The 20,509-nt window shown below is 46.5% G+C and overlaps 1 protein-coding gene across 1 annotated transcript in view; it reads left to right on the forward strand.

Annotated features, from left to right (window-relative positions):
• Positions 1-9,721: 9,721 nt before the first annotated feature.
• Positions 9,722-20,509, forward strand: part of LOC116974068 (F-box/WD repeat-containing protein 7-like) — a 107,275-nt gene continuing 96,487 nt past the window's right edge. Inside the window, exons 1-2 of the mRNA XM_033022189.1 lie at positions 9,722-9,890; positions 15,221-15,433. Coding sequence (XP_032878080.1) covers positions 9,822-9,890; positions 15,221-15,433 — 282 coding nt within the window. The 5' untranslated portion in view covers positions 9,722-9,821. The remainder of the gene's footprint in view (positions 9,891-15,220; positions 15,434-20,509) is intronic.

The following is a 20,509-nucleotide window of genomic DNA, read 5'->3' on the forward strand; positions in this document are numbered from 1 at the left end:
GCAACGACTGTATGGCCGATTGTTGCTCAGTTAGTTGACGGGCCTGTTTCCCAGCTGTTTCTCTAAACTAAACTAGAGGTTGCGGTTTCCCTGCGTGCTCTGGTGGCTGCGGGACTGTAAATAGGGGAAAGGAGAGAATGTGAACAAGGATGCGTGTGAATGTGATGGTAACTGCGGGCCAGGAGTATCGAGTCAACTTGCGGCCAGTTTTGCGCAGTAATCTCCTGTTACCAATTTTTAAGATGTACTCTCACAGAGGCTATTATTAACATCTTGGGTGTTTTTTCAAAATCACCATTTTGGATATCCTCAAGGCTGAAATTAGCAACACCTTACTGAAAAATCTGACCTGACTTGCTCTTCCATCTCTGTTGTTTCTAGATCTCTGCTCCCCCAGCTTTGGTTTCTGATCATGTCTGGTTTAGTTTTATCGTTCAGCGATAGATCTGTAGCTCTGGACTGCCCTCCGTTATTTTTACATCTTCAGTAAGATGGTCTTTGAAGGCTATTTGGCTTTCTCACCACCTTGTGTAATCTCTCCTGACTTGGCTTGCTGGTGATTTTGTTTGGGCTGGTTGAGTCGTGGGCAGCTTAGGGTCGGTCGCCAATCACATGAGGGGGCAGTCCTGTTTGTGCGTCCTGTGTCGGTCTGTGCCCATTGCACGGCTCCAGCCCACCACACTAAATAGCTGCACTTTGTAAATGAGGGTGTGGAAGCTCCAGGTCACATCTGACAACGGTTCACAAACTCTGTACTAGATGTCTGAACTATGCTCTGAATTATTTTCTTCTTCACAAAGAGAGAATTATTTATTTTCACCTGCCGATTTCTCCTAATTGGTTTTCAGATAGCTACTGAAGTGCTTATTGCAAATGTGATCTGTGGTGTAATATAGGAACTACAATAGACCTGTCAGTTTGCCGACAGGGTCTTAAATGAACGTACACAAAAATGCTGGAGAAACTCAGCGGGTGCAGCAGCATCTATGGAGCGAAGGAAATAGGCAACGTTTCGGGCCGAAACCCTTCCAGCTCCAGTTCCTCTTAAACAAAGGTGTTCCGATATCTCCAATATCTGCGCCAATGCTGCCTGACATCTGAATTTTGCTCAAGTTTAGTTTGCTTGGGATTCCAGCATCTCGTATCCCCAAATGTCAATTGTATAATGAACAGGCAGCATTTTCACAGAGGCTGAGAGATTCCTGGACGGCAGAATGGATATATGAGGAAACAATGAGCCAGTTTGGCTTGTATTCATCAACGTTTGGAAGGCTGAGAAGGATCTACACAATTAGAGCCATGGTTATTAGACATGGAAGCTGGCCCTTCGGCCCAACTCATCTACGCTGATGAAGGAGCATTCCTGAGCTGGTCCCATTTGCCGGCCCATATCCCACTAAATCTTTCTCATCCATCCTACCAGGTTAGATGTAGGAAGTTTCTTCCTGCTGCTCAGGAAAGCAAGAACATGGAGGTCACTGCCTAAAGATAAGGGCAAGACATTGAGATGGGAACCTGTTCTCTGCCACGGAGAATAGCTGGGGATAAATATATTCAAGGTGTTGAATATGTTTCTTCAGATGAGAGATGTGTGGGGTGAGAGTTGAAACAGGACACAGGATTTGGATGATCATCCATGATCTTACTGAATGGTGGACCAGGCTCGAGGGGTAGCTGTCTGCTTCTATATTCTGTGATGAGTTGAAACCTTTTAGGAAGGAGATGAGGAGAAATGTATTTAGTCGGAGGGTGGTGAATCTGTGGAATTCTTTGCCACAGAAGGCTGTAGAGGCCAAGTCAGTGGATATATTTAAGGCAGAGATAGATAGATTCTTGATTAGTACGGGTGTCCGATTATGAGGAGAATGGGGTTAGGAGGGTGAAATAGATCAGCCAAGATTGAATGGCGGAGTAGACTTGATGGGCCAAATGGCCCAATGCTACTCCTATTCCTTATGGCCTCTGTAACAGTGAAGGGGACGGTATTGAGAAGAAGGATAGTGGTGTTTATCATTTTCTTTGCAGTCCACAGTACTGCCCGGTTTTGTGAATTTACAACTGGGGCTTGCACTCTCTTGTCCACGTTGAGTATTACAGTTACGTTAGAAATATACAAATTGTGTGTAAGTGTATACATACTTATTGTGCAGTTTTGCTTGTGTACTGGAGGAAGGATGTTAAGTGAGAAGGGTTCAGAAAAGATTAACAGGAAGGTTGCTTGGTCTTGATGGACTGGACACTTTTTCTTGAGTGTAGGAGGGTGAGGGCTAACCTTGTAGAGGTTCATAAAAACATCAGGACCATAGATAGGGTAGATCTTCTTCCTAGGACAGGTACGCCTAAAGCAAGAGGGCATGGATTTCGGGTGAGAAGGGAATTATGTAGAGTGATTTTTATAACACAGGATAGTGTTAAATGGAGCGAGCTGCTAGAGGCGGCGTTGGAGGCCGGTACAATAACAATGTTGAGAAACATTTGGACAGGTACATGGATAGGAAAAGTTTCAAGGGATGAAGGTGAAATACAGACGATAGGATCATTTTAGATGGGCTTGTTGGTAGTTGTGGATGATTTAGGTCGAAGGGCCTGTGTTTGTGCTGTCTGACTGAATCTACGGCCTGAAGCCATGGTCTTAAATCTCAACAAAGCACAAAACATGGCCTTGGATGTGAATTGGCAGTTTGGGAAACTGTTGCAATCGATTCCAATAAATATATATTTCTTGGGATACAAAACACTAATGGGAAAATGGATCTCGTTGGGGCTCATGAGAAATTAAAGGTGATGTTGGATCAGTTGAAAATATTTTCCTTTAGGGCAGGGGTGCAGACGAATGAAGGTTGAGCATTGGGCAGGTTTGAGTTCTGCAAGTGAGCCCCCATCACTGGTAAAGAAATTCATAAGATCATAGGTGATAGGAGCTGAATTCGGCCCATCAAGTCTAATCATGGCTGATCTATCTCTCCCCCTAACCCCATTCTTCTGCCTTCTTCCCATAACCCCTGACACCCGTACTAATCAAGAATCTATCTATCTCTGCCTTTAAAATATGCAATGACAGCCTCCACTGCTTTCTGTGACAAAAACGTCCACAGATTCACCACCCTCTGACTAAAGAAGTTCCTCCTCATCTCCTTCCTTAAGGAACGTCCTTTAAATCTGAGGCTATGACCTCTGGTCCTAGACTCTCCCACTAGTGGAAACATCCTCTCCACATCTACTCTATCCAAGCCTTTCACTATTGGGAAAGTGAAGGCAGAAAACAAGAGCAATGTTTTCAGGTGGATGTTGACAAAAATGATGCCGCTTCCATTGGTGTGAGCAAAAGGTAGAATGAGGTCCAGACTGTGTTGGGAGACAAGGGAATGGCCTAGAAATTAAATTATTATTTTGCCGCCTTGGAAGAAGACACCTCAACTCCCGGGAACAGTGGAGAATATCTGCTGAAGAGTGTCTAAAGAACTGAAAGGATTTCATATTCATAAAACTGCATGGGAGAAATGAATTGGTCTGAAATTTAATAAATCCCTAGGAACTGGTGAAACCAATTGGAGTTAATATAGGACGTGGCTGTGGAAAAAGTACCGCTGCTTATGCACAAGTGATAGCAGTATTAGGCCATTCAGCCCATTGTCTACTGCTCCATTAAATCATGGCTGATCTATCTCTCGCACTCCTAACCCCATTCTGCCTTCTTCCCATAACCCCTGACACCCTTCCAAAATTCCATAGATTCTAGAACGAGAAAAGACCTAAAATAATGTGTGCTCAAGAAAGAACTGCAGTTGCTAGAAAAATCGGAGGTAGTCAAAATGTTGGAGAAACTCAGCGGGTGAGGCAGCATCTATGGTGCGAAGGAATATGCGATGTTTCGGGACGAGACCCTTCTTCAGACTGGTGGGGGGGGGGGGGGGCGGGAAGAAGAAAGGAAGATGCGGAGACAGTGGGCTGTGGGAGAGCTGTGTGCGTCTGTGTGTCCCTCTCAGTTGAGGAAGGACATTCTTGCTATTGAGGGAGTGCAGCGTAGGTTTACAAGGTTAATTCCCGGGATGGCGGGACTGTCATATGCTGAGAGAATGGAGCGGCTGGGTTTGTATACTCTTGAATTTAGAAGGATGAGAGGATATCTTATTGAAACACATAAGATTATTAAGGGTTTGGACACGCTAGAGGCAGGAAACATGTTCCCGATGTTGGGGGAGTCCACAACCTGGGGCCACAGTTTAAGAATAAGGGGTAAACTATTTAGAACGGAGATGAGGAAATATTTTTTCACACTGAGTTGTGAGTCTGTGTAATTCTCTGCCATAGTGGAGGCCGGTTCACTGGATACTTTCAAGTGAGAGTTAGATAGAGCACTTAAAGATAGCGGAGTCAGGGCATTTGGGGAGAAGGCAGGAACGGGGTACTGATTGTGAATGATCAGCCATGATCACATTGAATGGTTGGCTCGAAGGGCCGAATGGCCTACTCCTGCACCTTTTGTCTATTTATAAGATCACCCTCTGCTTCCTGCGCTCTTAAGAAACAAAGGCTTAGTCTGCCCAACCGCTCTTGTTAGCTCAGGCCTCGCGTTAACATAAATCATTCCAGCTTAATGGCATGATGTTGGAAATCTAAAGTAAAAAACAGATAAAGCATGAACCAGTTAATATGTGAGGTGGATTAGACTGTGGTCAAAAAGTGAATGATCCAGAAGGAGTGATTGAAGATGCTGATTGTTGTGTTGGTCCAGGAGTTTGGTGGCCCAACACTCCCTCGCACAAGACAGGAGCCAATGTGTGGTTAACCCGATATGTAGTTTTACAAAATCCAATGTAGAGTGAAGAAGCGCTTTTCTTTTAGAAGAGAGAGTGTGAATAGTACATTGTGACTATGGATTTTGATGACTTTACATGAACTTTGTGCTGACGTTTAACAGTGCAACATTGATTCGCAGTCACAGGGTTTTTCACAATTGCTGTGACTGCTGGGCATCAGCAGGGTTTACGAGTGTTTCAGATTCCAACGTTGAGGTTTTATGCAATTAACCCATGTTTAAGAAGGAACTGCAGATACTGGAAAAAACAACGGTAGATAAAAATGCTCGAGAAACTCAGCGGGTGAGGCAGCATCTATGGAGCGAAGGAATAGGTGATGTTTCGGGTCTCGACCTGACACGTCACCTATTCCTTCGCTCCATAGATGCTGCCTCAACCGCTGAGTTTCCCCAGCATTTTTATCTAGGTGCAATTAACCCAAATTATTTTTAACAGAAAATCACCACATTGGTACATTTGGTGAATGAATTCTCAGGAGAATGTTGCCTAATCAATGGTAGCATTTCTATGCTACCTTTAGTGTTGTGTTCCAAAGCTTTCACTCCGAAGCAGACACAAAGTGAAAAGCTTGCTTAAATTGGTTGAGGGTTAGAGATAAGGGTGTTATCTGACTCCTGAGCACAGGGCAGAGTTGACATGGCTTCATGGAGAGGCAGGAGTTGTAAACAGAGGCAAGATGCAGCAGATATCAGTTGAAGAAATGTGAACGAAGGGGCTGAGATCAAATATTGGAGGTGGAGGAGAACCTGAGGGAGGAATACAAAATTACCGGGGGTGGATAGGGTGGGGATGGGAAACTTTTCCTTAATAGCAAATGTCGATAAAACTAGAGCTTTAGCAGAAGGGTGAAGTGGCTTTGTGGGGATTTAAGAACTTTCCCACCCAGAGGAGATTGGAATGTGTGATATGTATCTGAAGGGGTGATCGAGGCAGATAGTCTCAACTTCAAGTGGAGGCATGCAGTAAAACAGTAATACAGCATGTTCATAGGACCAGTTTATTCAAGATGGATCTTGGTCAGCGTGGATAAGTTGTGTGGAAGAGCCTGTTCCCATACCATATTACTACATGCCTTTGCACTACCTCTTTAATTGGAACAAAACGGCACAATAATTCCAGGTGAGGCCTCCACAACACCCTGTACAAGAGCACGTTCTTCTTAGTCCTGCTTCGGTCATGGCTGACCATGGGTGTGTCCAGGGTGCTATTCCCTATATGGAGGACGCCTGTGCGTGACTTTGTTTAACGTGGGGAGACTGGTGCACAGACAGCCACCCCACGGTCCTTGACAGATCTGGGTCAGGATCCAGTGGCATGGAGTCCAAGACGAGCGGAGAACCCTTTTCTGCTGCAGCCTTCATCCGCGTTCCCAGCCGTTGTGACGCTCCACTAAGGTCAGCCATCGTCCTCCGCATGTTCCACCGTTGAGGTCTTGGTGACAAGTGCACCACAACCTTCCTTTTTGTAGCTTCAACTCTGCAATGCTATTTGTCTCCTCGGTTACCTTCTTGCCTCCATTAGGATTTTTTGATAGGATGAGGGATATAGATTGAACCCTCATGGCATTGTGCAGGATTGAGAACCACCTGATTGATGGGTTCAACATTCCTGGAGTTGCTCATAGAATTAGGACAGGACATGGCTGCACCTGCCAGCATTCAAACGACAATTAGCAAGAAGGCAAACGAGTTTACATATGCTGGCATCTGAAACAAGCAGAATGTTGGAATAATTCAGCGGGTAAAGCGGCATCTTGGAGGCAGAAGATGCAAGTTAGTGTTCCGATGGAGACGATGCATCAACTGGGAGGGAAGACAGGTTGCCAGCATATTTAGTTTAGGGATATAGCGCGGAAACAGGCCCTTCGGCCCACCAGGTCCATGCCAACTAGTGATCCCTGCGCATTAACACTATCCCACACACACTAGGGACAATTGACATTTTTATAGAAACCTACAAACCTGTACGTCTTTGGAGTGTGGGCGGAGACCGAAGATCTCAGAGAAAACCCACGGGGAGAACGTACAAACTTTGTACAGACAGCACCCGTAGTCTGTATGGAACATGAATCTCTGGTACTGAAAGCACTGTAAGGCAGCAACTGTACCGCTGCGCCACCATGCTGCAGTAACAGTACTAGGTGGAGCGGTGGGAGTCTCTGATGGACGGAACTAGGCGCAGAGTGAACGCTTGGCAGATGGAACCAGGTGGGGAGGGCGAAGATGAGCAAATGGAGAAGAAATTGATGGATGGTTGAGTCTGTTGGGAGAACAATGGGGGGGGGGGGGGGGTAGGAGCAGAAACCAGAGGGAGAACAATGAGACTGGAATTTAGGATGAGAGGGGATCTTATAGAAACATATAAGATTCTTACAGGATTGAACAGACTAGACGCAGGAAAAATGTTCGCGATGTTGGGCGAGTCCAGAACCAGGGGGTCACACAGTTTAAGAATAAGGGGTCGGCCATTTAGTACTGAGATGAGGAAACACTTTTTTCACCCAAAGAGCTGTGAATCTGGAATTCTCTGCCACAGAAGGCAGTGCAGGCCAATTCACTGGATTTTTTCAAGAGAGGGTTAGATTTAGCTCTTGGGGCGAACGGAATCAAGGGATATGGGGGGAAAAAGCAGGAACAGGCTACTGATTTTTGATCAGCCATGATCATGTTGAATGGCGGTGCTGGCTCGAAGGGCCGAATGGCCTACTCCTGCACCTATTTTTCTGTGTCTGTGGGCAAGTTGGGCCAAAGGGCCTGTTTCTACAGTATCACTCACAGAACTCCTGCCATAGAGAAAAGGAATTCCTCTTCAAAGATAGCCTGCCACAAAGAGAATGTGCTGTAGTGAGTATAGAGAAACCTAAAGCAGAGCTGTGGGTAAGTTTTTCCTCACAGAGGGAATGTCTGGAACAAGCTGCCAGAGGAGATGATGGAGGCAGATTGCAGAAGCATTGGACAAGTTCTTGGATCAGACAGAAGTAGAGGGATAGAGATGTAATGTAGACAAGTGGGATAGGTGGGCATGATGGGTGAGTGGCCACAAGGGCCCATTTCAATGCAGTAAGTTTCTATGATTAGGGGCCAGTATGTTCCTGTGTGAATGGTCCCACGGTAATGAAGGTCGGGGAACTTGGGCGTTGGGAGAGATCGAGGCTTAGATAGATACATAAGGCAAACGTGGAAGACTAAAGAGTATCAATGAGGCGAGGACTCTGAATGGTAGGGCCCTGGGGGTTATTAGGCAACTTGGTGTACAAGTCTGATCCATGAAGGTAGCCGGCCGCGCAGGTAGATAATGGTTAAGGCATCTCCTTCAGTCGCTGAGGCATTGAATACAAGGGCAGGGATTCTTCCTTCGTCCATTGTTTGTACACTCTGGAGTTTAGAAGGATGAGAGGGTATCTTATTGAAACATATAAAATTATTAAGGGTTTGGACACGCTAGAGGCAGAAAACATGTTCCCGATATTGGAGTCCAGAACTAGGGGCCACAGTTTAAGAATAAGGGGTAAGCCATTTAGAATGGAGACGAGGAAACACTTTTTCTCACAGCGTTTTGTGAGCCTGTGGAATTCTTTGCCTCAGAGGGCGGTGGAGGCCGGTTCTCTGTATACTTTCAAGAGAGAGCTAGACAGGGCTCTTAAGGATAGCGGAGTTGGGATATGGGGAGTAGGCAGGAACGGGGTACTGATTGGGGATGTTCAGCCATGATCTCATTGAATGGTGATGCTGGCTCGAAGGGCCGAATGGCCTACTCCTGCACCTATTGTCTATTGTTTGATTCAACCATGCTGTGGTGGCCAGTTTGGCATTCACTCCACACTGGGTGAAGAATCCTTGCATCTGTCGTCAAGTGTCATTCTTTGTCCTAGTTAAAGAAAATAACCCACATCCCTGCAGTGCCTCCAGCGTGGAGAATGTCCCGCGCTTCAGATGAACTAAAAACTGTCTTCAAGGTCATTGGAAACTTTACAGTGTGTTAGTAGAAACTCCGATAAACATGCAAATGACAAATTGGTTTTGTGTAGGAAGGAACTGCAGATGTCGAATATAGACACAAAGTGCTGGAATAACTTAGTGGAACAGGCAGCATCTCTGGAGAGTAGGAATGGGTGATATTTCGGTTCAGACTGAAAGTCACGGGAAAGATAAATGAGAGATATAGACAATGATGTAGAGGGATATAGAACAAATGTATGAAAGGCACAAAAACTAACAATGATAAAGGGAATAGGCCATTGTTAGCTGTGTGCTAGGTGAGAAGGAAAAGCTGGTGTGACTTGGTTGGGGGAGGGATCCCTCCCTTAATTCACCTTGGCTATGTCCTACCCCGAGCTCTCCACGTTTACTCTGCCCCTCCCCCACTCCATCAGTCTGAAGAAGGGTCCTGAGCTGAAACGTTGCCTATCCATATTCTGCCAGAGCCGCCAAGTTCCTCCAACATTTGCCCTCGTCAACCTTGTTGGTGAAACCTTTTTAATTAAACATGGATGTGGATTGTTTTTTTAACGGTCGGCCGACTGATAATAGATGAAATGGCCAGGACGTCAGGAATGCTTCCTGATGTTTTATGTTTTATACATTCCTCCGGTGTGGACATTGCAGACAATATTACATTTCTTGTCCATCCGTGTAAGAATTGAGGGTGGATTACGTTGCATTTTGGTCAGTTTAGATAATGCCGACAGGTTTCCTTGTGCTGAAGGGCATCCATCCATCAGTGAGCCGGCTGAGTACTGGTGTGTGTGCCTTGTATACTGATCTGGAGTGTGTGCGGTATATTCGGCTGCTTCCTAATTTGGACAAACGCCCTCAAGGTCTGCAATTGTGCTGAGTGGCACCACGCCACCATCTGCTGGCCTCTCTCAGGTACTGCAGCATTTCCAGCTGCATACCGGCTCCTTTGTTACTCTGCAGTGGAATTAATTCAAAGCAGCCTTTGTTCAGTAATCTCGCAACACTGAAACTGTGCCCGTGATTATGGATTCAGTCTAAGTACAACATGAACTGCATCAAGGCAACCTCTTGGATGTCTTTAGGAGTAAGGAGGGAATTGACAAAATTGATTCAGGTAAATTGTTCTCTGTTGCTAATGACACAAATGGGAGTGGGAGGCATAAGTTAAAATGAGTAAGTTGGAAGTGAAGTGAGAAATGTGTAGGCCTGAACTTCTCCGTTAAAAGGTTCCAAGTCTGGAGTAAGCTACCACGATAAAACAATATGAATGCCAGCAGACAATAGTCGGCCCTAGATGGGGAAGTAACTGATCTCTGGGGAAAGGCTGGAGTGTTGAGCCATGCCAGAGGGAATGTTACAGTTGGGAGGCTGGCTGGCTGGCTGACGGCAGTAATAAAATATTGTCTGGTGCATTTAGCCTGGAGTACTGGTGACTACAGCCTTATTGAGCTAAGTGGGGTGAAGAGAATGCAGGCAGCCAGGGTGGTGCCTGCATTTGCAGGGCTGATATCAGCAAATGTTCACGCTATTGATCTGCCTCCTGCTGTCCTTCCACCCGCCCCAACCACTGTGAGGCTTCAGCAAGTGTCCTTTGAACCCGGTCCCACAACATGCTACATCAATGACTCCCTGTGAAACTACACTGCTTCCTCAAGCCCCAAGTACACCAAATCCCAGCTGCCGTCAGCTCCAGGGCAGACTAGAATCTTGGTCCAGAACAAGTTTAGTTAATAGAAACAGATACATAGAAAATAGGTGCAGGAATAGGCCATTCGGCCCTTCCAGCCACCACAGCCATTCAATGTGATGATGGCTCATCCAGAATCAGTACCCTGTTCCTGTTTTCTCCCCTTATCCCTTGATTCCATTAGCCCTAAGAGCTAAATCTAACTCTCTCTTCATGTATTGACTCAACCAACAGCTGTATTTGGGGACATGGGAAGGTTTAGCGTTGCTGGAGTTGTGGAAGAAATCTGATCCTCTGATTAGTGACAGATCAAATTCTTGATTAAACATGATGTCAAGGTGCAGAGTGGCTGATGGCTTTTAAAATGTGTTGTTTGGTTTGTTGGTTTGTGTCTTTGGTGAGGGTGCAGAAGAGGTTTACCAGAATGCTGCCAGAATTAGAGGATATTAGCTACAAAGTGGACAAACATGAATAGTTTTCTCTGGAGACAAGAGAGGTTTATAAAATCACCCGCCATCAATTGGGTTGACCGTCAGATCCTTTATCAGGATGGAAATGTCAAACAGAAGCGGATATAGCTTTAAGCAAGAGGGGAAACGTTTAAAGGAGACTCATCGGGCTTTAATTACAGAGACGCCTGGAATGTGTTGTTGGGGGTGGTGGAGGTAGAAGCAGGTATGATTGTGGCTTTTCAAGGGCTTCTACATAGGCACATGAATATGCAGGGGTTTGGGGCAAGAGTTATTAGTTTAGTTCTTCATGTTTGATACAGATACAGTGGCTGCACTAGTCTAGATGGGAACTTCCAAAAGTTGATTGTGAGAGGCTGTTTATAGGTAAAGGGATGTCTTGTTCGTGGGAGGCTTCAATGTGGAACGTGGCATAAGTCAGGCAAGGGCCGTGAATCCCTTAAGGTGATCTGAATGAGTCATTTGTGGATTACAATAAAATTGGTCGTCTACTAGACAGTACAGGAAGTTATCCAAAATTCCACCAGGCTGCAGAATGGCAGATGGATTTTAACTTCTTAATGTGAGGTGTTGCATAAGGCAAACCAGGGCAGGACATGAAGAGTGAAGGCAAGGCTGTGGGCTATAGGGGAAGAGAATCCTCTGGGTGCAGGGATACACTTCTGTGAAAGTGGCAACACTGGTGCACAGGGCCTTTGTCCATCAGGGGTTTGAGTACGAGTGGGGGTGTTGCAGGTCTGGTTACATGTGGACTACTGCATACAGTTGTAGTTTGTATTGGTTTATTGTCACTTGCCCAGCTACAGTGACAAAACTGTTGCATGTTAACCAAGTGACACACCCACACATGAATACAATCAAATCATGCGGAATATAGCGTTACAGCTAATGTGGAGGTAAAAGATTGTGTGTAAAGGCACCACAAGGTAGACAGGGAGGATGTCATTAAACTGGAGAGGGTGCAAAAATGATGATGTTACCGGGTCTGGAGGGATCGAAGTACAAGGAGAAGTTGGGTCTTATTTTCCATGGAGCCAACGAGACTAAGACGTGACTTTATCGATGTTTGTAATAGCAACAAAGCATAGAGTGAAGCTAATGGGATGTGGTGGGCAATATTTCCATGCAGATTGTGCTGTGTGTACAGAACAAGCTGCCAGTGGATGTGGTAGAGCTGGGTACAATGACATCGTCTGGCAAGAGCATGGACAGGAAAGGTCTGAGCCGTACGCGGTGCTCCGACCTGACAGTCCTCTCGACCCGAGTCCGGCCCTTCTGACCAAGCGGTGCGTGCGGGTGAGGCATTGCTGCCCTCCGCGGCGCAAGGCCAGAGGAGAAAGCGATTAGAAACTTGATATCTACCTGAAGAAGATTTTGCCTGCTAAACACTCAATAAGTGTCGATGTCCCGGTGCCTTCTCCCACTATTCTCCAGCCTGCTTAGAAGAGACAGAATGTTTGGTAGGTTGGGTGCATTAAATGCATTTTCGATTTGCGATGGGTTTATTGGAACATAACCCCGTGGAGTTCCTGTACTGTGTTTATTTGTGCATATCATTGTTGCCTTTGCAGCTTGGTGCAGGTATTTGAGTGGAATTCCCCCAGTGAGCAATTCTAAAATAGGAATGATGAATAGGAGAGTTTTGGGAAGGGTTTTCTGACTGATGTCACTGAGCAGGTCGTCATATTTCACAGGTTGCTTTTCAAACATCGATACTCTCCAATTCCTCCCAATAACCCCCTCACTACTAAAATCACTGCACTAAAATGTTTGGAAATTGCACTTCAGATGGTCTGCCAAATGTTGTTACATTTTGATGCTGAGTGTGCCTGAGTCGCATCGGTGGGCGGCGCGACTCTCGTCAGCAGCGGCCTCTGCAGTCCGTCTGCGTTTTTATTATTTTATGTCTTATGTTTTTATGTAGTTTTTGTTATTTTTTGTTGGGGTATGTGTGTGGGGGGGGTGGGGGTGGTGTGGGGGGGAGGGGGTAACTTTTAAATCTCTCCCTGCACGGGAGACCCGACCTTTTCTTTGTCGGGTCTCCGTTGTCGTTGGGGCTGCAACGAGGAGCGGGGGCTCTGGTGCCGACTACTCACCTCACCGTCGCGGAGCTGGCCGAGTCCAGAGCGGGTGGAGCTGTGGTGGACGCTGCTGCGGCCCGACCCCCGGAGATTCGGTGGCTGCAACTGCGGGTCTGGCGGACGACGGCACCGGGAGCCCGCGGGTCCCTGGGGGGAGACCGCTTTTCGGGGCTTCCGCAACGGCGACTTCTCCCGCCCGAGTTGCGGGGTTGAAGAGCTCCTGGAGCGGGGCCTTACAGCACCGCCCCGCGCGACTTGGAATGGCTGCGGGACTGCGAGCGCGCGCCGGGGGCTCTAACATCTAGAACCCGGTGTGCGACCTTGCATCACCCGGCGTGGCTTTAATGGCCGCGGGACAATTGCCATCGCCCGCCGGGGGCTTTGACTCTGACATCGGGGGGGAGAGTGCAGTGGAGAGATAAGTTTTTTTGGCCTTCCATCACAGCAATGTGATGGATGTTTATGTAAATTATGTTGTGTCTTGGGTCTATTTGTTTGTAATGTATGGCTGCAGAAACGACATTTCGTTTGGACCTCAAGGGGTCCAAATGACAATAAATTGAATTGTATTGTATTGTATTGTATAGTCCCTGTGTGAATATTAATTCATCAGCATGATTCATCAGTTTGTTTTATGTGTGTGTGTGTATATATCATTTATATATAGATTATATGTGAGTGTGTGTTTATATATATATCATCTATATATAGATGAGATAGATATGTATATATGTATGTATATTTATATATATATATACACACACACACACACACATTTAACCTTTTTCCCTCGTGTATCATATTGTTTACATTGTACTGTGTTTAGAAACAAAAAATAGGTGCAGGAGGAGGCCTTTCGGTCCTTCGAAAATTATCATGGATGATCATCCAAAATCAGTATCCCTGTTCCTGCTTTCTCGTCATAACCCTTGATTCCGTTAGCCCTCTGCTATATCATGACATATTGTGTTGTGCTGCTGCAAGTAAGAATTTCATTGTTCTATGTGGGACATTTGATGATAAAATACTCTTGACCCTTGATGTTTAATTTGGGGAGTGGAAACAGCCAGTGATGATACAGAATATTTTTCATTGCTGCTCTGGTGAGGGAAGGGGTGCAAAAGTTATATTTTGCACAATAGGTCATTGACTTGTTGGTTGTTAATCATCTCATCAGGGTGTCTCGGAGCATCTACTTGTCCTCAGTATCAATGTGCCTCATGTTATTGGATTGAAGATGTCACACTAGCTTCCGCTGCTAAAGAGGATGCGGTTACCTTGTGTGCGAGAACATTAATAGACCTTTCAGCCCGCTCTGCATTTAAACCTGCCTCTCGACTTCACATCCTTAACCTTTATCAAAAGCCTCCCTTCTCTTGTATCAAATATGTTTTAGTCAGACTTGAGAATATGTTGAACAATGAATCAAAAGCAGCCCTGTCTGATTATTCTATGATGTGGGTTTTTTGCTGTTGATTACATGGGCTCAATTGCTCAGACAATGCCTGTACGCAACAAGATGTAGATGTAGTCTGAAGAAGGGCTTCGGCCCGAAACGTTGCCCATTTCCTTCGCTCCATAGATGCTGCTGCACCCGCTGAGTTTATCCAGCATTTTTGTGTACCTTCGATTTTCCAGCATCTGCAGTTCCTTCTTAAACAAGATGTAGATGATGCCCAGACAGGTGTTGATCAGTGACAAGTACCACACCAAGTGGCAACATTGAATTCTCAAAGGGATGGGATGTCTTGAGTTCTATTTCTGAAGACTCGCAGCATTTGGCATTGTATTGACGCGACACCTAAACAACAGTGTACACTGCTGCACATTCTTTGCCTTTCTGAAAAATACTTGGGTGCTGAACAGGGCTGAGGTTGAATGCATGTCCTGTTAACCATGTACTATGTTTACATAATCTGTGGTGCTGCTGCAAGTAAGAATTTCATTGTTCTATCTGGGACACATGATGATAAAACACTTGACTAGGTAAAACCAGAGCTGACACGTTTCTGAGCCAGTGGCCATGGCCCCTTGACAAACTGAATTTCAACTAAAACTGTTGAACTCTGTGAGGTGCTGTGCTGGAATGAGCCATTGGGGAATACATTGTTGACCAAGTGCATGGCTGGTCAGCAACCAGTGACTAAATATGCAGGCGGCTTTCATTGCAGCAACGCTGACTGTTTGTTGTGTTTCTCCTGCTCAGAGCTTCTCGGATGGAGGTGCAGTGGATGAGGAGAGTGGAGTTCATGGAGACTGGGAGGAAGGAGAGAATGAAGATATCGATGAGAGAGAAGATGACCTAAGCGACACAGCGGAGGGCATTGAGGACCATTGCGGAGAGTCGTATTATTATTTTGTTGCCGACCTCGTTCAGGAGACACAGGGTAGAGGCCTGGTCCAGCGCGTCAAGCCCAAGGTAAGAGGAGCTCAAGGCAACGCAGCTGCTGCTGTCCCTTTACAAGCTTTTGGCTGGTGCTTGCCAGGTTTCTCAGGCAGGTTTTAAACTTTCACTTCATGGGGTGCAGTCCTGGAGTACATGGTGACCACTGCTATCACAGCAAGAGTGGATTCTGTCAGCTGCCCTGCAATGGGAGTTATGCTACAATCTCAGCATTGTGGCATCCGAAATCGTGGCCCCGTATCTGTTCAAAGAGCTCGGGGGGGGGGGGGGGGATATTAATCTGGTTCTCCTGGCTGCACTTATATTCCCACCCAGTGCACTTTCCCACCTGATGTTAGTCCAACAAGGAGCTGGCCAATCTGATGACTAGTTGCCACTCATCTGTGTCATTTCTCCAAAAGTGTGCTCAAAACTTTCTTGTATGAGAAAAAAAATGATATTAATTATGATTGGAAGCGATAAATGATTGTACATTTAAATGGAAATGCATTCATTGTTTTGGAGTCACTGGCAGGTGATGGTGCAGACAGCTTCAGACAGGTGAGTTTGGATGTACTATGCACTGGCAGAGTAAAATTGTGCTTGAGTTTGTCAACACTGGGTGGAAAGCAGATGCCCAGGCAGCATTGAGAGGACGAGTGATTTGTATCAAGGTTCAACATAAATCCTATTACTTTGCCCACTACTGATGTTAGCACTAAGATAGATGTTTAAGAAAGAACTGCAGATGCTGGAAAAATGGGAGGTAGATAATAATGCTGGAGAGACTCAGTGGGTGAGGCAGCATCTATGGAGCGAAGGAATAGGTGACGTTTCGGGTCGAGATCCTTCGTCAGTCTGAAAAAGGTCTCACCCCGAAACGTCACCTATTCCTTCACTCCATAGATACTGCCTCACCTGCTGAGTTTCTCCAGCATTTTTGTCTACCGTAGCACTGAGATAAATTCTCAGTTCAGATTTAGTCTTTGCATCGTAAGCAAGTCTTGGTTAACGGAGCGATCCTCGGGTAATCAGGCTTGTCGGCATGCTTGTACGCCTGAGTGGACCATTTATTAAAACAAGTGGAAAGTTAAAGCCACGTGCACGTTAACAAAGTTGAGAGTTGCTTGCGTCAGGATTATGGGGCACTGATCCAGTTCTAACAGTGTTTGTCTTTAGGGGTGAATTTGGAAATTCTAATGCATTTCTAGCTGACTGGATAAAAGAGCCTTTTGCTGGATGCTGGACAGTTTGCAAAAAATGTTTCCATTCTGAATAAGAAAAATGCAAATGCTTTTTCTCTTTCCATCTTATTGCAAAATTGTTTTTTTTAAACCTTCCATTGCAAAGTTTAATAGTTAAGCAGAAGCGAGATAGGTCTCTTAAAGCGCTCTTAAAGATAGCGGAGTCGGGATATGGGGAGAAGGCAGGAGCGGGGTACTGATTGGGGATGATCAACCATGATCACATTAAATGGCGGTGCTGGCTCGAAGGGCTGAATGGCCTACTCCTCCACCTATTGTCTTGTTTTCCACTTTACTGATGTAAAGTTACAAACCCTGGAACTTGCTCTGTTTTTCTATGATCATTCTAATTGTCATGGTTTTAGCAACCAGGCTTTGTCTTTGAGTGTCTGGTCATGGATGGTATGTATAAGGTCTGGATGTGTAACAGTGTACCAAAGCTGTAGATTCTGTAGTCTGAGCATGGGGTGGAAATGTTTGATCATAATCTGTTGGAAATGAAGGCGTTCTGTCTCTCTCTTCTGTTCCACTGTTGGCTTGAACACCATCCCTCCAACTATGATGGTTTGTCTCTAAATCTGGCTGACTTTCAGGCTTCATATTGAAATCAACAGATTGTCTGTCTGTTTTATTGTGGTATTGTCCAGGGTGGAGACACTCCAGCTTTATCGTGTATAAAGACCGTGTGTGGAAGTAACAAAGGAGGCTCTCTTAACAGTTGCACAGCACCCTCTGTGACCTGTGGCTGTCAATATCTAGTATGGAAACACAATGGTAGAAAGATTGCTAATGGCTCACAATTCACATGCTTTCATGAAGACTGCAATCAAATGTTTAAGATAGCTATGCAAAATGTGTTTGCAATACCCTCTTCAACTGGAGAAAGGATTAATCGTTTAACTTGAAATGCCCAAAAACGCTGTCAAGATTTTTTGATTTGGGTAGCATCTGTATAAAGTGAGTGTGCAGATGTAATTTGGTTTACGTACATTTAGGGGGCTGTCCCACTGCGGCGACCTAATCTGCGAGATTAGACGAGTTTGCCCTCGACTCAAACACGCAGCATGGTCGACACGTGGACCCTCCTTCATGCTCGAGGGAAGTTCCTGCATACTCGCGGCCTCAGCTAGGTCGCATAAAAATTTTCAGCATGTTGAAACGTGTTCAGCATGTCGGCATGGTACTTTGTAACTCGTAGTGCAGTGGAGTGGGGTTGCTATTTAGTTACAGGCAGTCGAGGGCAGCTGTAGGCAATCTCCTTTGCTGACTGGGCATTTTGATTGGCTCATTGGAGTCTTCAGGACCAGGGAAAATCGACCGGTTTTGCGATGCGCGTGTGAGCGCGCGCACGCGCGTGCGGTCGATCCAGCTCGCTGTTTCAACGAGGACGGTCGATCCAGCTCGAGATTTTCCAGGTGAGTGCCCTCGAGCTTGATGGTCGAAGACACTCTTCTTAACTCGCGGATTAGGTCGCCACAGCCCCTTAAAGTTATCGAGGTAATAGTGGACATGAAATCTTGACCCAATGAGAGGCATGAAGGGATGGTCCTATTATAGACAATAAACAATAGGTGCAGGAGTTGGCCATTAATTTGCACTTGGGTATGTTTTTTTGCAGATTTGTAATCAGCAAAACAAGATCTACACAGTAAAGGGCCTGTCCCACCAGCATGCGATTGCATGCGTCTAGCGCGACCAAACGTGGTCGCTTGAGGCGTACGGCCTCGCGGGGCCGGTCCCAATTCGAACCGCGGAGGCATATGGAGTTGTGTGGGGCTGGTCCCGACACCATACTCACCAATCAGCTGGGCAGGAGGCGGGCCGAGTGAATATGGACGTCACACGGCGCGGGCGGTGACGTCATCATGCAACGGCACGCCGGGTGGTTACGTCATCGTGCAACGCCACGCGCTAGGCGTACGCCGTCAAGACGCTGCGTATTGCGTCAAGACGCTGCGGGCTGACAGGCCGTTGTCGCGCGGGTTTTTCGGACAGTGCAAGATTTTTGGAGCCCCGCGCGATGTCGGGACCAACCCCGCACAAATCCGTACGCCTCCGCCGATCGAAGTGGGACCGCCCCGCGAGGCCGTACGGCTCAAGCGACCACGCTTGGTCGCGCTAGACGCATGCTATCGCATGCTGGTGAGACAGGCCCTTAAGTGTAGAGAGGCATGGGCAACAGGGAAAGCCTTTGCTGGATAGTAATAATCTTCCCGCTATTTAGAGTGAAATGCCCACGCTTCCTGTTGGGATCTGTGGAAAGGTAAGAAAAACTAACAACATTTAGGTCTGGTTTTTTTTCCCTTTCAATGGGTTCTGCTTGACTTGCTGAATAGTATTTTATGGAACCTGTGGAAATTTAAGTGTAGACAGGATATATGGCCCATTAAGCCTGCACTAAAAAATTACACCCAGTCCTGTTTCCCAGATCTTTCCCCGTGGTTCCGCAGTATCCTATATATCTATGCTGGCTCGAAGGGCCGAATGGCCTACTCCTGCACAAACTCTCCACCAGGGGCACCGTATGATGCCTACAGTCTGTTTTTTCACCTTTTTGTTATTTTTAGCCTGTTTTAAAGTATGTTTTTGGATGTTTTTTAGTCTTTTTATGTGGGGAGGGTAAGGAGGAAACCGTTTCTCAGTCACTTACTGGTCGAGGATCCGACTATTCTCCGAGTCGGGTCTCTGCCCCCCCCCCCCCCCGCGGCCTACCATCTAGATTGACGTGGCCTTTCCTGCCGGAGACCGACCAGAACTTCAGCAGCGGCACAGCACTGATTTACCATCGCGGGGCGGGCGATGCCTTACTGGGGATCGCCGTGTTGATGCTCCGGAGTGTTGGGCCTGCTGCTTTAACATCATGGAGCTGTGGTTGTGGAGCTTCTAGACGCGGGCGGTGCTGACTTCAACATCGTGGAGTCCTGGTGATCCCTTTGCCGAGGGCCGCCAGTGTTGAATCTCCGCCCAGCTCGGCCTGTAGACTTCGGGAGCCACGGTCTCCGGTAAGAAGTGGCCGATTCGGAAACTCCAAGCCGCAGAGAATGTTCTTCCGTTCAGACGTTGGAGTTCCGATTGTCCCGGCGAGAGGGCCTGGACATCGGGCCGCCCGTAGCGCCGACTGCGCGCGGAAGGCTCAAAAGTCCCCAACCGCAGGTGAACAAAGAGGAAGGTGGTTGAACTGTGTTGCCTTCCCTCACAGTGGGGAACGTTGATTCCACTGTGGGGGATGTTCATGTTAAACTCTATCATGTGATGTGTTCTTTTTATTCGTATGGCTGTATGGTAACTCAAATCTCACTGTACCAATTGGTGCATGTGACAGTAAGTGTAAACTTGAACTTGTTTATCCAACTTCCTCTTCAGTGCAACAATTAAATCTTCAAATGAGATTCCCAGGTGGTGAAGACCAGTTTGTGCTGTCTTGTCGCAAGCTGGTTTTTACTTGATTGGCCCTTGGTTCATTTACCAACAAACTTACATTTGTCCTTCTAACCTCCCTCCGGTGGAACATTTCTCCTTTGCCTAAATCTTTCATGAATTAATGAACATCAATCCCCTCTTAAACGTCTTTTAGTTTAGTTTAGAGATACAGCACGGAAACAGGCCCACCGGGTCCGTGCTGACCAGCGATCCCCACACATTAACATTATCCTACACCCACTAGGGACAATTTTTACATTTACCAAGCCAATTAACCTACAAAGCTGTACGTCTTTGGAGTGTGGGAGGAAACCGGAACACCCTGAGAAAACCCACGAAGGTCACGGAGAGAACGTACATACCCCGTACGGACAGCACCCGTAGTTGGGATGGAACCCAGGTCTCCGGCGCTGCATTCGCTGTAAGGCAGCAACTCTACCGTTGCGCC

Source organism: Amblyraja radiata, chromosome 6 (genome assembly GCF_010909765.2).
Source record: "Amblyraja radiata isolate CabotCenter1 chromosome 6, sAmbRad1.1.pri, whole genome shotgun sequence".
NCBI classification, from domain to species: Eukaryota; Metazoa; Chordata; class Chondrichthyes; order Rajiformes; family Rajidae; genus Amblyraja; species Amblyraja radiata.